This window comes from Peromyscus maniculatus, chromosome 10 (assembly GCF_049852395.1).
Source record: "Peromyscus maniculatus bairdii isolate BWxNUB_F1_BW_parent chromosome 10, HU_Pman_BW_mat_3.1, whole genome shotgun sequence".
Taxonomy (NCBI): Eukaryota; Metazoa; Chordata; class Mammalia; order Rodentia; family Cricetidae; genus Peromyscus; species Peromyscus maniculatus.
Window position 1 is genome coordinate 88,770,566 of NC_134861.1, and position 15,498 is coordinate 88,786,063.

General features: G+C 43.3%; 2 protein-coding genes across 2 annotated transcripts; one reads left to right on the forward strand and one right to left on the reverse strand.

The window, feature by feature from the left end:
- Positions 1 to 678: 678 nt before the first annotated feature.
- On the reverse strand, positions 679 to 2,876 carry LOC102913500 (PRAME family member 12-like). Its single transcript, XM_076545660.1, has 2 exons — positions 2,590 to 2,876; positions 679 to 1,246 (listed from the first exon to the last, which is right to left on the reverse strand). Exons 1-2 carry the CDS (start codon positions 2,874 to 2,876, stop codon positions 679 to 681), a joined length of 855 nt encoding a protein of 284 aa, XP_076401775.1.
- A 5,024-nt stretch (positions 2,877 to 7,900) lies between these two features.
- LOC143267535 (PRAME family member 12-like) lies at positions 7,901 to 10,083 on the forward strand. Its single transcript, XM_076545661.1, has 2 exons — positions 7,901 to 8,187; positions 9,516 to 10,083. Exons 1-2 carry the CDS (start codon positions 7,901 to 7,903, stop codon positions 10,081 to 10,083), a joined length of 855 nt encoding a protein of 284 aa, XP_076401776.1.
- Positions 10,084 to 15,498: the final 5,415 nt, after the last annotated feature.

The window sequence follows — 15,498 nt, forward strand, 5'->3', positions numbered from 1 at the left end:
CCTGACTTCCTTGTTTACTTATAATGGCTTGCCTTTTCCTCGACTCTCCAGGCAAGCTTTATTTATTAAAACACTAATAAAATCCCACCACATTTGAGCACAAATGAAATATCACCACAGCCATGCCTGTGCTTTTAAGCTTGGAGCCATCTCTCTGGCTCCAAGGTCTTTGGATAGAGGGTCTCACTCTGTATCTCAGGCTAGCCTGGATATGTAGTCCACCCTAGCTGATGACTGTATCTACCTGCCCCAATATGCAATGTTGTCATTAGAGTCATCTATCTGTTCACTTTTTTATTTTTATCCAGAGTTCTTACATTTAGTTGGTGTATTGGAGCCAGAAATAATAATAGCACTTAAGAAAAACCAAAACAAACTATCCATCACTCTACGTGTTTAGTAAAGATGTCAGTGAAGAGCAAAACTCATACTGAGTTATTTTATTGCTGTCTTATTATGTTAAAAAGGGAGAATGTAATGGGTAGGCATAGGGACTTTTTTTTAAAAAATGTAATTAATCAAGAGATCGCAACAGAAGACTTCAAAAACAATTCCTTGGTTCAATAGATGCTTGAAGCCAGTTGAGAGTCTTTCCGGACCCTGAAGCTAGCAGGGAGGCTAATGACTGAGGAAGACCCCGGAGGGAGAGCACCCACATCCAGAAGTCATATTCCCTATTTACCGCTGGCAAGGACAAAGTCTAGGCCCAAGGTCATAGACACAGCGCTCACCACATTCATGGCAGGGATATGTGGAAAACAAGATCCTCTTGGGCTGCCTTAAGGCTCTGAGTGTATCCATGAGCTCAAGACAATGTTGGGCAAATCTCTCTACCAAGATGTAACCGTAATTGTCATAACATTGAATAGGGGCCGGGTACTGCTCCACATTCATCTTGGTCAAGTTGGCTGTGTGTCCCAAAAGGTCCTTCAGGGTGGGCATGGAAAAGTCATTATCTAATAGATTAAACTCGGTGAGCTTGGAGCACTTGCTGAGGGCAGGGATGAGGTCAGTGAGCTGAGAGTCCTGGATCCTACAACCCTGCAAGTCCAGAGACTGCAGAGATTCAGCTACATTTTCTAGCAGCAGTCCAAGAGGCTTGAGACATGAAGCAAATAACAAGATTCCTCTCAAGACCAGATGTTTTAGCTGACGCAGGTTGTGGCTCAGGGGGAAATAATTCAAGTCCGACTGGCACAGGTGGCGTCCTGTGATGGAGAGAGTTGCCAAGGGGTTCCTCAGGCACCTATGGGTAGACAATGGGATTGGTTCAGACAAAAGGTTCTGGAGAGTGTGTATACTGGGATTTAAGAAGAGGAAGATGGGGCACGTGTCTCAATGTCAGTTTGACTATATGAACAATCAGAGTACCAGGGTGCTGCCTCTTGGAGTCTACTAAATCAAGTCACACCCACAACTCTCACCATAATTGTTCCCAGTCACTGGCAGGCCCCATGCACATGCTAATCCTTAGAGTAAACTGGAAAGGTTTGCTCTGGTAGCTGAGCCACCTCCGCATCCTTGCTTACCAGAGTATTTGTTTCATGTGGTCTTTGAGAAAGAAGATGCCATTTATGGAGAGATGCTGCAGACAGTGGAGTTTGGAGAACTGAGCAATGACCTTACTGATGCACCTCTCTTCTCTGTCTGCTGTCCTGGTTCCAGTCCCGAAAGTGTTCCTACAGATGCGTGCCAGGGAGAATTTGCGAAGACTCCGCATCTGTCCAATGCAGGGAGCAAATCGTGCCAGTGTGGACACATCCCACCCCGTGTTCAGTTCCAGCTCCTCAATGCGTCCTGGGTGGAAAACACTCAAGATCTCTTTGACAGTGCACATAGGCACAGCCCAGATCTTCATGTTTATACAGTGCAGCTGTAGAGAGTCTTTTCTCTGCTGGACCCACTGCAAGAAGCATGTTTGCTCTTCATTCATAGGGAGCCTGAGGCAGAGGTCAGTTACCACCTTCAGATGCCGCCACCTCAGTGCATATCTGGGAAGGACCTTCACTACAGGCCTCTCATCCACAGTCTCTGCTGAACAGGCCCCATCCTCTCTTCCAGTCCATATGTTCCAGAACTCATGTGGAACATTCCTCAGGTCAAGCACCTGAAGTTTCTCGATCCTGTGGGTAAAACGTGTAAAGTGTCAGCAGACATGACAGGCCCCAACACCCAGCAAGTTTCCACTACACATCCCTAATGTCATCTCTTTCCTCCTGCCAAGGTCTCTTCAGCACCAAGTGTCCAACGTAGCAACTCACGTGTGTCATGGCATCTCCCCGTGAGCTGCATGTGTACAGCTGATCACTTTCCTTCCACTAAGTTACTCTCCATTTCTACCTAGTCCCATGTTAGTGGTTGTTGGAAAGCCAGGGATAGGCTCCTTCCTCTCTGGCTACCTCTACTCTGTCCTCTAATCCATACTCAACTGTCCTTACTACAGGAAACAATAGGTTTCAAGGCCCCTGCATTCCAGCACCATGACCCCATCAGAAGCCTCTGACCCACCTACAAAGCCATTCTCCCTGACCCACGGTCTCTCCCACGTGCTCCTTAGTGCTCAGTCTACAGTACTTGGTTGTTGCTTACCCGGGGTGAAACACTCTTTTCAGATGCATGTCTACTGCATCGAGCACAGCCTGGAAGATTTCCAAGTTGGGAGTCTTCATCAACGTCCCCACAGGGAGACAGGGGAAAGGCCAGGCTGCCACCATTGCCTTCACAATCCTAGTGTGTCTGCCATTGAAGGCGTCCTTGAACAGTGCTGGGAAGAGTGTCCAGGGTAGTTTCTCCAGAGCAGAGATGACCAAGGCTTCATTTCTCAGCAGCGCCTGTCTGCCCAGCTCCTCCAGTGTGGGTGGGGTTTGAAAACTCATCATGAAAGGTCTTCAGTCAGAAGGTTCCTGGGGAAGCATTCAGGTGAGAATATATCTTCAAGATAAAGTTTAGAAAACTTCCTCCCCCAGAACAGTAACCACTCAAGGTCTGAGTCAATTGCTCTGGCAATGGTAGAGTCCTCAACTTAAGCCATTGTCCTAACTCGGAATGTAAATCTACAGTTCCTCACTGACATCATGTGAGCCTCTCTATACCACTACTGGGTACATGATTTCCAGGACACCTTACGAGTGACCATTTCTCAAAAAAAAAAAAAAAAAAAAAGCCTTTTGTCATCAATGTTTCGTTAAGTTGATATAGAAAAGATGCAGGCTAAAGCCTGAGTCAAGATAGAACTACAAGCAATTCCAGCTACTGTGAGTCTGAAGCAGAGGAACTGCCAAAGAGGCTAAGATAAGTGGTCTACAATTCCACAAGAGCCCTTGTTCCACAAAACAAATAAAAACAGTAGTGTGAATGTACCACAGTACAAGGGGATATACTAATAACCTCAGCACCCAGAGTCAGGAGGATCTTGATTTCCAGCCTCCCCATAACTCCAGGGCCAGTTCTAGGACAGCTTGAACAACATAGAAACCCTTGTCTCAAAACAACAACCATAATGAAATCACAAACTTTTATACAAAGACATTTGAGATGGAGGTGAAACTTCATTTAGACATTTACTCATTGTCTTCAATGTGTTCATCTGAAGAGACAGAAATGATAATTTCCTGATCCATCTTGGTCTAAAGGTCCCTATATCAAACCACATGACCCACGAGAGGACAACTACTCACCAGTTCTGAGCACCGACCACAGTCTCTTTATCCCAGCTGAGCCAGGTGCTTCCTCCAGGCTCCAGGTCTCTCAGTATCTTCATGGCTCTCCTGAAGCCTTTATATACCTTCCTGCTCACCCTCCCTATTGCGGTCCCATCTTTCAACCCCAAGCTGCAATTTAATTGGACGACTCAGTCTCCACCCCTTTAATTCTACAGACAACATTCAATCATTTCGTTGATTGAATCAGAACTCCTTGGGAAAACAACCTCACTGCCCCTCAAATGTCTTGGGTCAATATAAATATTCTACTTGTTAATTTACTACAAACATTGAGTTTGTGGATTTGTTCTTATATTTGCTTATTTATTACTTGGTATTGAATGTGTTACCGGGCCTGGGTCTCGCTCTGAAGCTAAGGTTATTTTGGGATTCTAACTCTTAGGAATCCTCCTGCCTCAACATCCTTCTTGCTTGGATTACTCTTATGAATCATCATGGTTCACTGAACTTGATTAATGTGACAAAGGCCGGATGAGTTTGGGTCAGTTTGTGATTTAATCTGTTACTGATACTAGACACAAAAATAATTCAAAAATATTTCGTCAATGGATCCTGGGCAAAACATCAAGTCAGTCGGGAATATGCTTTGGAGCTCAAGGCCTAAACTGGATACTCTGTCAATACACTCAAGTAGCAGCTACTCAAAGGGGTGAGGCCGAGAATGGCTTGATTCCTTTACTATGGAGGTTGGGGTGTTGGGGATGCACTCAGTTTGTAGAGAACTATCTACCCAGCATCCACTGCATCCTCTTCCCAGCACTCACTGCAGCAGAAAAGCCGGAGCTTGCCTGTAAGCTCAGACTTCCAGAGTGGGAGGCAGTCGGTCAGTTATCTTCAGCCTAGGTGTCAACTCAAGGACAGCCTGAGCCATGTAAGACCTGCCTTCCACCCACTGAACAGAACAGAACAGAACAAAAGAGGTGGCTTGGAGGAAAGCCACCCTTGGTTCCCCAGGAAAGAGTCAGTGCTTCAGGAAGGTCAGGGTGGCACACTTGCTCAAAGACATGAAATCAAGAGTGAAACCTGGGAGCTGAGAATGGCTCAGCACTAAAGAGCACCCATTAATCTTCCACTCACAGCACCCACATCGTGTCTTGAAATGATGTGTAACTCCGGTCCCGGGAGATCTGAAGCCCCCCTCTGGCCATCTTGTGCTGCAGTTATAAAGTGTTGCATATTCATACATGTAGGCAAAACACTCCTACACCTAGAATGAATCTTAAAAAAAGTTTGTGTAAGTACCAGGAATGGCAGCAAATGCCTTTAATCCTCACACTGGGAGGCAGAGGTAGGTGGGTCTCAGTGAGTTCAGTACCAACCTGTTCTAAGTAGGAACCAGTCAGGCATACAGAGTGAGCATCTGTCTTAAAAATTGTTTAAAGCTGCGTGGTGGTGGTGGCACATGCCTTTAATCCCAGCACAAGGGAGGCAGAGGCAGGTAGATCTCTGTGAGTTCCAAAAGAGCCAGTCTATAAAGTGAGTTTTGAATCATCAAGCTATTACAGGAAGAAACCCAAAAAGCAAACCAAATAAAGTAAAATAAAACAAAAACACATTGGGTTAGGAAAAAATAAATAATAAATGGAGGAAAAAGACCTAAACACAAAGTATGAAGAAGACATATGGATGCACGACATGTTCAAACACAGAGGAATCCGATGGAAACAAAAAGTTGTTAACCATAATATATAAGCAAAGGACCTGTAGTGTAGTGTAGTGTAGTGTGTGTGTGTGTGTGTGTGTGTGTGTGTGTGGTGGTATTGTTTTCCCCAAAATATTGTGTACCTTAATAAACTTATCTGGGGTCAGAGAACAGAAAAGCCACTAGGTAGGTGGTGATAGCACACACCTTTAATCCTGGCATTCCAGAGATAGAAATCCCTCTGGATCTCTGTGAGTTCAAGGCCACATTGGAAATAGCCAAGCATTGTGACACACACCTTTAATCCCAGTAAGCCAGCCTTTAATCCCAGGGAGTGGTGGTAGAAAACAAAGATATATAAGGCGTGAGGACCAGAAACTAGAGGCATTTTGGCTGGTTAATCATGTGGCCTGGTTAAGCTTTCAGGCTATGGAGCAACACAGTACAGCTGAGATTCATTCGGGATGAGGACACAGAAGCTTCCAGTCTGAGGAAACAGGACCAGCTGAGGATCCGGCGAGGTGAGATAGCTGTGGTTTGTTCTGTCTCTCTAATCTACCAGCATTGACCCCAATAACTCGGCTCGGGTTTGATTTTATTAATAAGAACTTTTAAGATTCCTGCTACATGTGTGTGTGTAAATGACCTAAGAAAACATTATGAAACAAAGAACCATCAAAGATTCCAGGAGTTTCTTTTGTGTTGGCTGTCTACTACTGGTCATTGAATCTGTCCTTAAGAGTTCTTTGTATCTCCAGGGAGACTGCATTTGAGAGAACTATTTGTCAATGGCAAGTCCTTATCAACTGGAGACAGAGTCTGGGTTAGGGAGGGGATCTTGTGTCCACTTCTCTCATCACCAGCACCCCATGTGGTGCAGACGCATGCAGGCCCTGTTCATGCTGCCACAGTCTCTCTGAGTTCATAAGTGCAGCAGTTCTGCTGTGTTTAAGATGGGTTCCTGGGTTGGAGAGATGGCTCAGAGTTTAAGAGCACTGGTTGCTCTTTCAGAAGCCCTGAATTCAGTCCCAGCAATTACATGATGAGATCCAGTGCTCTCTTCTGGCCTGAGGGAATACATGAAGGTAGAATACTGTATACATAATAAATAAATTCTTGTTAAAAAAAATAACTGTTCCTGGTATTCTCTGTCCCCCTCTGGCTTTACACTCTTTCTGCTTACTCTTCCATAGGGTTCCCTGAGCCCTAAGAGGAGAGAATTGATGGTGACATCCCATTTAGGAATTAGTGTTCCAAGGTCTCTCACTCTATATCCAGACTCATTATTTTCTCTCTCTTTCTTTCTCTGGCTCTGTATCTGTCTCCAGATTCCTGAGAATCAAGTATTTTATCTCCCTCCCTGACATGTTTTTATAATTGTTTTGAAAAATGGTTTAGTGTAGCCCACAGTGGTCTCAAAACAGCAAAGAAGACAGTGAATTTCTGAGACTTTCACCCAAACCCTCACATTCTGGAAACAGAAGCATGTCCCAATATGTCTAGATGGACACAAGCAATTCTCCTGCTTCACCCTTTCGAGTAGCTGCTACTTGAGTGTATTGACAGAGTATCCAGTTTAGGCCTTGAGCTCCAAAGCATATTCCCGACTGACTTGATGTTTTGCCCAGGATCCATTGACGAAATATTTTTGAATTATTTTTGTGTCTATTATCAGTAACAGATTAAATCACAAACTGACCCAAACTCATCCGGCCTTTGTCACATTAATCAAGTTCAGTGAACCATGATGTTTCATAAGAGTAATCCAAGCAAGAAGGATGTTGAGGCAGGAGGATTCAATCAACGAAAAGATTGAATGTTGTCTGTAGAATTAAAGGGGTGGAGACTGAGTCATCCAATTAAATTGCAGCTTGGTGTTGGAAGGTGGGACTGCAATAGGGAGGGTGAGCAGGAAGGAATATAAAGGCTTCAGGAGAGCCATGAAGATACTGAGAGACCTGGAGCCTGGAGGAAGTGCCTGGCTCAGCTGGGATAGAGAGACTGTGGTCAGTGCTCAGAACTGGTGAGTAGTTGTCCTCTCGTGGGTCATGTGGTTTGATATAGGGACCATTAGACCAAGATGGATCAGGAGATGTTGAGTTCTATCTTGACTCAGGATTTAGCCTGCATCTTTTTTATATCAACTTAATGAAACATTGACGACAAAAGGCTTTTTTTTCTTTTTTCTTTTCTTTTTTTTCTTTTTTCTTTTCTTTTTTTTCTTTTTTCTTTTCTTTTTCTTTTTTTTTTTTTTTTTTTTTTTTTTTTTTTGAGCAACGGTCACTCATAAAGTGTGCTGGAAATCATGTATCCAGTAGTGGTATAGAGAGGCTCACATGATGTCAGTGAGGAACTGTAGATTTACATTCCGAGTGAGGACAATGGCTTAAGTTGAGGACTCTACCATTGCCAGAGCAATTGACTCAGACCTTGAGTGGTTACTGTTCTGGGGGAGGAAGTTTTCTAAACTTTATCTTGAAGATATATTCTCACCTGAATGCTTCCCCAGGAACCTTCTGACTGAAGACCATTCATGATGAGTGTTCAAACCCCACCCACACTGGAGGAGCTGGGCAGGCAGGTGCTGCTGAGAAATGGAGCCTTGGCCATCTCTGCTCTGGAGAAACTGACCTGGACACTCTTCCCAGCACTGTTCAAGGACGCCTTCAATGGCAGACACACTAGGATTGTGAAGGCAATGGTGGCAGCCTGGCCTTTCCCCTGTCTCCCTGTGGGGACGTTGATGAAGACTCCCAACTTGGAAATCTTCCAGGCTGTGCTCGATGCAGTAGACATGCATCTGAAAAGAGTGTTTCACCCCGGGTAAGCAACAAACAAGTACTGTAGACTGAGCACAAGGGGTCCGTGGGAGAGACCGTGGGTCAGGGAGAATGGCTTTGTAGGTGGTTCAGAGGCTTCTGATGGGGTCATGGTGCTGGAATGCAGGGGCCTTGAAACCTATTGTTTCCTGTAGTAAGGACGGTTGAGTATGGATTAGAGGACAGAGTAGAGGTAGCCAGAGAGGAAGGAGCCTATCCCTGGCTTTCCAACAACCACTAACATGGGACTAGGTAGAAATGGAGAGTAACTTAGTGGAAGGAAAGCAGTCAGCTGTACACATGCTGCTTACGGGGAGAGGCCATGACACACATGAGTTGCTACGTTGGACACTTGGTGCTGAAGAGACCTTGGCAGGAGGAAAGAGATGACATTAGAGATGTGTAGTGGAAACTTGCTGGGTGTTGGGGCCTGTCATGTCTGCTGACACTTTACACGTTTTATCCACAGGAGCGAGAAACTTCAGGTGCTCGACCTGAGGAATGTTCACCATGAGTTCTGGAACATATGGACTGGAAGAGAGGATGGGGCCTGTTCAGCAGAGACTGTGGATGAGAGGCCTGTAGTGAAGGTCCTTCCCAGATATGCACTGAGGTGGCGGCATCTGAAGGTGGTAACTGACCTCTACCTCAGGCTCCCTCTGAATGAAGAGCAAACATGCTTCTTGCAGTGGGTCCAGCAGAGAAAAGACTTTCTACAGCGGCACTGTATAAACATGAAGATCTGGACTGTGCCTATGTGCACTGTCAAAGAGATCTTGAGTGTTTTCCACCCAGGACGCATTGAGGAGCTGGAACTGAACACGGGGTGGGATGTGTCCACACTGGCACGATTTACTCCCTGCCTTGGACAGATGAGAAGTCTTCACAAATTCTCCCTGGCACGCATCTGTAGGAACACTTTCAGGACTGGAACCAGGACAGCAGACAGAGAAGAGAGGTGCATCAGCAAGGTCATTGCTCAGTTCTCCAAACTCCACTGTGTGCAGCATCTCTCCATGAATGGCATCTTCTTTCTCAAAGACCACATGAAACAAATACTCTGGTAAGCAAGGATGGGGAGGTGGCTTAGCTACCAGAGCAAACCTTTCCAGTTCACTGTGCATGGGGCCTGCCAGTGACTGGGAACAATTATGGTGAGAGTTGTGGGTGTGACTTGATTTAGTAGACTCCAAGAGGCAGCACCCTGGTACTCTGATTGTTCATATAGTCAAACTGACCTTGAGACACGTGCCCCATCTTCCTCTTCTTAAATCCCAGTATACACCCTCTCCAGAACCTTTTGTCTGAACCAATCCCATTGTCTACCCATAGGTGCCTGAGGAACCCCTTGGCGACTCTCTCCATCACACGCCTCCACCTGTCACAGTCGGACTTGAATTATTTCCCCCTGAGCCACAACCTGCGTCAGCTAAAACATCTGGTCTTGAGAGGAATCTTGTTATTTGCTTCATGTCTCAAGCCTCTTGGAGTGCTGCTAGAGCATGTAGCAGAATCTCTGCAGTCTCTGGACTTGCAGGGTTGTAGGATCCAGGACTCTCAGCTCACTGACCTCATCCCTGCCCTCAGCAAGTGCTCCAAGCTCACCGAGTTTAATCTATTAGATAATGACTTTTCCATGCCCACCCTGAAGGACCTTTTGGGACACACAGCCAACTTGACCAAGATGAATGTGGAGCAGTACCCGGCCCCTATTCAATGTTATGACAATTACGGTTACATCTTGGTAGAGAGATTTGCCCAACATTGTCTTGAGCTCATGGATACACTCAGAGCCTTAAGGCAGCCCAAGAGGATCTTGTTTTCCACAGATCCCTGCCATGAAGGTGGTGAGCGCTGTGTCTATGACCTTGGGCCTAGACTTTGTCCTTGCCAGCGGTAAATAGGGAATATGACTTCTGGATGTGGGTGCTCTCCCTCGGGGTCTTCCTCAGTCCTTAGCCTCCCTGCTAGCTTCAGGGTCCGGAAAGACTCTCCTCTGGCTTCAAGCATCTATTGAACCAAGGAACAGTTTTTGAAGTCTTCTGTTGTGATCTCTTGATTAATTACATTTTTTTAAAAAGTCCCTATGCCTACCCATTACATTCTCCCTTTTTAACATAATAAGACAGCAATAAAATAACTCAGTATGAGTTTTTCTCTTCACTGACATCTTTACTAAACACGTAGAGTGATGGATAGTTTGTTTTGTTTTTTCTTAAATGCTATTATTATTTCTGGCTCCAATACACCAACTAAATGTAAGTACTCTGGATAAAAATAAAAAAGTGAACAGATAGATGACTCTAATGACAACATTGCATATTGGGGCAGGTAGATACAGTAATCAGCTAGGGTGGACTACATATCCAGGCTAGCCTGAGATACAGAGTGAGACCCTCTATCCAAAGACCTTGGAGCCAGAGAGATGGCTCCAAGCTTAAAAGCACAGGCATGGCTGTGGTGATATTTTATTTGTGCTCAAATGTGGTGGGATTTTATTAGTGTTTTAATAAATAAAGCTTGCCTGGAGAGTCGAGGAAGAGGCAAGCCATTATAAGTAAACAAGGAAGTCAGGCAACTGTAGCACCTGCCTTAATCCTAACAATTGGAAGGCAGGCATCTGTCTGGATCTCTGTCTGTTCAAGGCTACACTGGAAACAGAGCCAGGTGTGGTAGCACTTGCCTTAAATTCCAACACTAGTTAACCATGGATCTCTGTACAGACAGATAGGAATTGAGAGAGCTGGGCATTAAAGAGGAAGTGATGTAACTGGACAGAGAGAGCAAATTGGCAGAACAGCAAGGCATATAGGTGTCGGTGGACAGGAAGTATCTCTCATTTGGGAGCTGCAGAGTTGGTGAGGTGATGTTAGCTTGTGGCTGTCCTATTCCTCTGATCTCTCTCAGGCTTTAATCCCTATGTCTGGCTCCATGACTTTTATTTAATGAGACCATTAGAAGGTCATCTACAATTGGTGACCAGTGATTGTGGCAAGAATTCACTGAAAAGCTGCTTGTTACAGGCCCCCTTTCTCAGGTCTGAGCTGCAAGGCTCAGGCCGAGCTGCACATGGCCAGAGTTTCTTTGGCTTCTTCTCCTGTGGTAGGTGGTGGGCTCTCTCTGGATTCCCATCTCAGACTGCTTCCACTCTAGTTAGCTGATTTGAAATTCCCTCAGATTTCTACTGTTCTACACAGTCAACAAATTTGGTAAGTTATTTCAGATGTCTTAAAGGGTGAAATTAGTTTAAAGAGAATTTTTTCCCCACATTAAAAAATGAGAAACATTTTTACTATGGAAGGAATTAGCTCTCTGTTTGATAATACATTAGGCTATCTGAAAGCAGAACAATTAAATGAGAGGAAAATTAATATGGATGAGATGTACATAACATCAATTATAAATATTATTTTTTGATCATTTTTATTTTAGCATTAAAATGGTTAGTCAGTTTAAGTGCCAACCTAAAAGCTTTAGAAAAATCTGTTAAAATGAATCACAGAGAAATTCAGATCCAGACAAAAGCATTTAAAGGTGGACTTTAGAAAAACCTGTTAAAATGAATTATAGAGAGATTCAGACCTGGACAGAAGGTGAAGGTGAAATTATCTCAGGATTGAATTATATGGTTACAGAGATAAAGCCTCACGTTTCCAGACAGCTAATTTTAATCTACCCAATAATCTTAGAGGAATTGCCAAATGCTCACAGTGTGAACAAGCTAACTGGACTCCTGTGGAAATGTTAGATTTAAGGAGATTTAAAGAAGGTATGGTATCATATGGCATGCATTCTTGATTTTTTTTTTTTTTTTTTTGGTTTTTCGAGACAGGGTTTCTCTGTGTAGCTTTGCGCCTTTCCTTGAGCTCACTTGGTAGCCCAGGCTGGCCTCAAACTCACAGAGATCCGCCTGGCTCTGCCTTCCGAGTGCTGGGATTAAAGGCGTGCGCCACCACCGCCCGGCTGCATTCTTGATTTGTAAAGCAGATGTTAAACTCGTGGTCAACTTGTAATAGAATTATCCCTCAGGCCCAAAAAGAGTTAAATATAGGTGTCCTAGAGGCCAGTTCACAATTATAGTGGGGAACATGGTTAAAAGAGGAGGCAAATCAATAGACTAATGATATAGAACTAGAGGTGTGGAAATTTCCCAGGATCAGCTTCTTGGAGAAGGCGATTATGCTGATCCACAAAATCAATATTTATAGGATAACCAAATCTTAATTCTATGCTGCATGGCAGACATGAATGCATGGAAGAGAATTGAGGAGGCAGAAAAAAAATTGAATCATTTCTGAAAGTTATACCCGGCCCCAGAGATTTCTTCATGGATTTCTTACAAAGGCTGTCTCCTGCAGTAAATAGAGTGATACCAAATTCAGAAGCTAGACTGATAAGAATGGAATCTTTGGCTTTTGAGAATGCAAATGCACCATGCCAAAGAATAATCAGGTTCTTGAAGGCAAGATCAGCACCCTGGGAGGACTGGATCAGGGACACAATTAGTATTGAGTCTCATGACCATGATGATATGTGGATAGGAGGGGTGATATCAAGAGCTTTGAGGAAGAATAAGAAGGTCAGATGTTTTAATTACAGTAAACAAGGTCATTTGAAAAGGGAGTCTAAACAGGGAATTAATAGAAACAATGTTTATTCAAGGAACAATGGCAGGGGAATGCCCCTCCCTTCTGGATTTTGCCCAAGGTAAACATTGGACTAACAAATGCAGATCCACAAGGAACAGACAAGGTAATCCTTTTTTTCTTCCATTGGAAAACTCTCTGAGGGGCCTCACACAGGCACCCACAGCAATTCAGTTCAGGCCTTTCCTGCCATTAGTGAAGAAACCACTTCTGAGAGCAATTAAAAAACCAAATGCCTATTGGAATAAACCAGGCTGTTTGGGGTGATAGAACAGTGGTAGCAGAGAGAACAGGAAATTTGAGAGAAATCAAAAGCAAATGCTTTACAAACTTTTATAAATGAACAAAACCAAAATTAAAAATAGAATAAATGATATTCTCTTGGAAGGTCTGGTAGACAAAGGTGCAGATGTTACAATAACTGCACCAGAATTTTGGCCTTCAAATTGGCCCCTTCAAGAAGTAAATGTTCAGCTGTTAGGTATTGGAACATTATCTCAAGTGAAACAGAGTGCAAGATGGCTTGAATGTAGAGGGTCAGAAGGACAGAGAGGAAAAGCCATATGTGGTTAATATAGTTATGAATTTACGGGGCCGTGATCCATTACAACAATGGAATACTCAGATTAGCCTTCCTTCCACCTCAGAAACAAACCATGAACTAACACATGTTTCTGAAAGAAATAGTAGGAGATATTATAAAGAGCAGTCACTGGCCATCTAGATTGTACAAGAACAGGGCACAACAATTGCTGATCTTTCAAAGACACTGAGCTGGTATAAGAACAGTTAAATGCTCAGCATATTGAAGAACCCACCAGACCTCGGAATTCTCTTGTATTTGTTATTAAAAAGAAATCTGATATAAGGAGAATGGTAACAGATCTAAGAGCAATTAACAAAGTAATTCAGCCAATGGGCTCTTCACAATCTGGAATTTTTTTGCCTACTTATTACCTAAAGGATGGCCTCTTAAAGTTATCAATTTAAAACACTGTTTCTTCTGAATACGTTTACAAGACAAAGGTAAAGATTTGCCTTCATGGTGCTTACTTATAATAATTCTCAGCAGGTTAAAAGATATCAATGGAGGGTTCTCCCACAGGGAATGTTAAATAACCCCACCCTGTGCCAATATTTTCTACTACAGCCATTGGAAATAATATGTAAACAATTTCCTTAATCTATAATTTATCATTACATGGATGATATTTTACTGTTTGATTCAAATACAGATACTCTAGAAAGAATGTTTGAAGAAGTAAAGAAAATTTTGCCTAGTTGGGGATTGCCCTGAAAAGATACAAAGAAAAGATTCTACTAATTATTTAGGATATAAAATAGATCTACATAAAAAATTATACCCACCTCCCTGGACTGAGTCTACCAAGTCGATCACAGTCCTCGGGGGAGGACTTGTCCTGGAGGAGGTGGGAATGGAGGGTGGGCTGGGGGTAAGGGGAGGGCGTGGGAGGGGGGAGAATAGGGGAACCCATGGCTGATATGTAGAACTGAATGGTATTGTAAAATAAAAAATATATATCACAAAAAAAATTATACCCATAAAGTGCAAATTAGGATCTATTATGGACTCTTAATGACTTTCAAAAATTATTTGGAGACATTTCCCATCTATGAACTGTTTTGGGGATAAAAAATGATGAACTGAGTAATTTGTTTAAAACCTTAGAAGGTGACAAGGCCCTTCTATTTATAGTCCAAGAGAATTATCAGCCGAAGCTGAGAGAAAATTGGCCTTGGTGGAAAAGAAAGTATAGGAAGGACATATGGTGTGGATCCAAAGCTTGATTGCATTTTGGTTATTTTACCCTTTAAGCATTCTCCTACCGAAATTTTAATGCAGAGGGGAGATATTATATTGGAATCAATATTTCTACCAAATATACAGAGTAAAAAATTAAAAACTTATGTGGAAAATATCTCTGACTTGATTTTCAAAGGATAACTGAGACTGTCAATTAGCAGAAATAGACTTGGTAGAAATTGTAGTCTTTTAACTAAGGATGACATTGACAAATTATGGGCAGAAATTGAACCTTGGTAAAGTGTGTTTGATATATTGTACACCCCAATAAACTTATCTGGGGGTCAGAGAACAGAACAACCACTATATTAAACATAGAGGTTAGGCAGTGGTAGCACACACCTTTAATCCTAGAATTAGAGAGGCAGAGACCTCTGAGAGTTCAAGGCCACACTGGAAACAGCCTTTTATCCCAGCACTTGAGATCTCATGTCTTGCTTGGGAAAGACACATGGCTTTAATACCAGGAAGTGATGGCAGGAAGCAAAAAAGTATATAAGGCATGAGGACCAGGAACTAGAGGCTTTTTAAACGCTTTTAGGCTTTTAGCAGTGGTTCATTTGTGCAAGTGGTTCTTTTAGCTGAGATCTATTTGGGTGAGGACTCAGGGGATTTCAGTTTGAGCAAATAGGTCAGCTGAGAAGGTGACAAGACCTTTTAAGATTCCTGTTACAGCAAAGAGCTTGCAGTAAGTTTTTGGGAGAGATTAACAGCAAATATCCCCAAATGACAGAATTTAACTTATAAAGAGAGGAGATTGGACTCTGCCTTGCATTGTACGGGAAACACCCATGTCTGGAGCCTATATATTTGATAGAGATGCAAACAAGGAAAGGCAGACCAA

Bases quoted from the DNA above. Each gene is read 5' to 3' on its own strand.
- LOC102913500 (XM_076545660.1), bottom strand. From the start codon at position 2,876: ATGAGTTTTCAAACCCCACCCACACTGGAGGAGCTGGGCAGACAGGCG. The intron at 1,247-2,589 runs GTAAGCAACAAC...GTCTACCCATAG, and splicing joins AAAAGAGTGTTTCACCCCGG to GTGCCTGAGGAACCCCTTGG.
- LOC143267535 (XM_076545661.1), top strand. From the start codon at position 7,901: ATGAGTGTTCAAACCCCACCCACACTGGAGGAGCTGGGCAGGCAGGTG. The intron at 8,188-9,515 runs GTAAGCAACAAA...GTCTACCCATAG, and splicing joins AAAAGAGTGTTTCACCCCGG to GTGCCTGAGGAACCCCTTGG.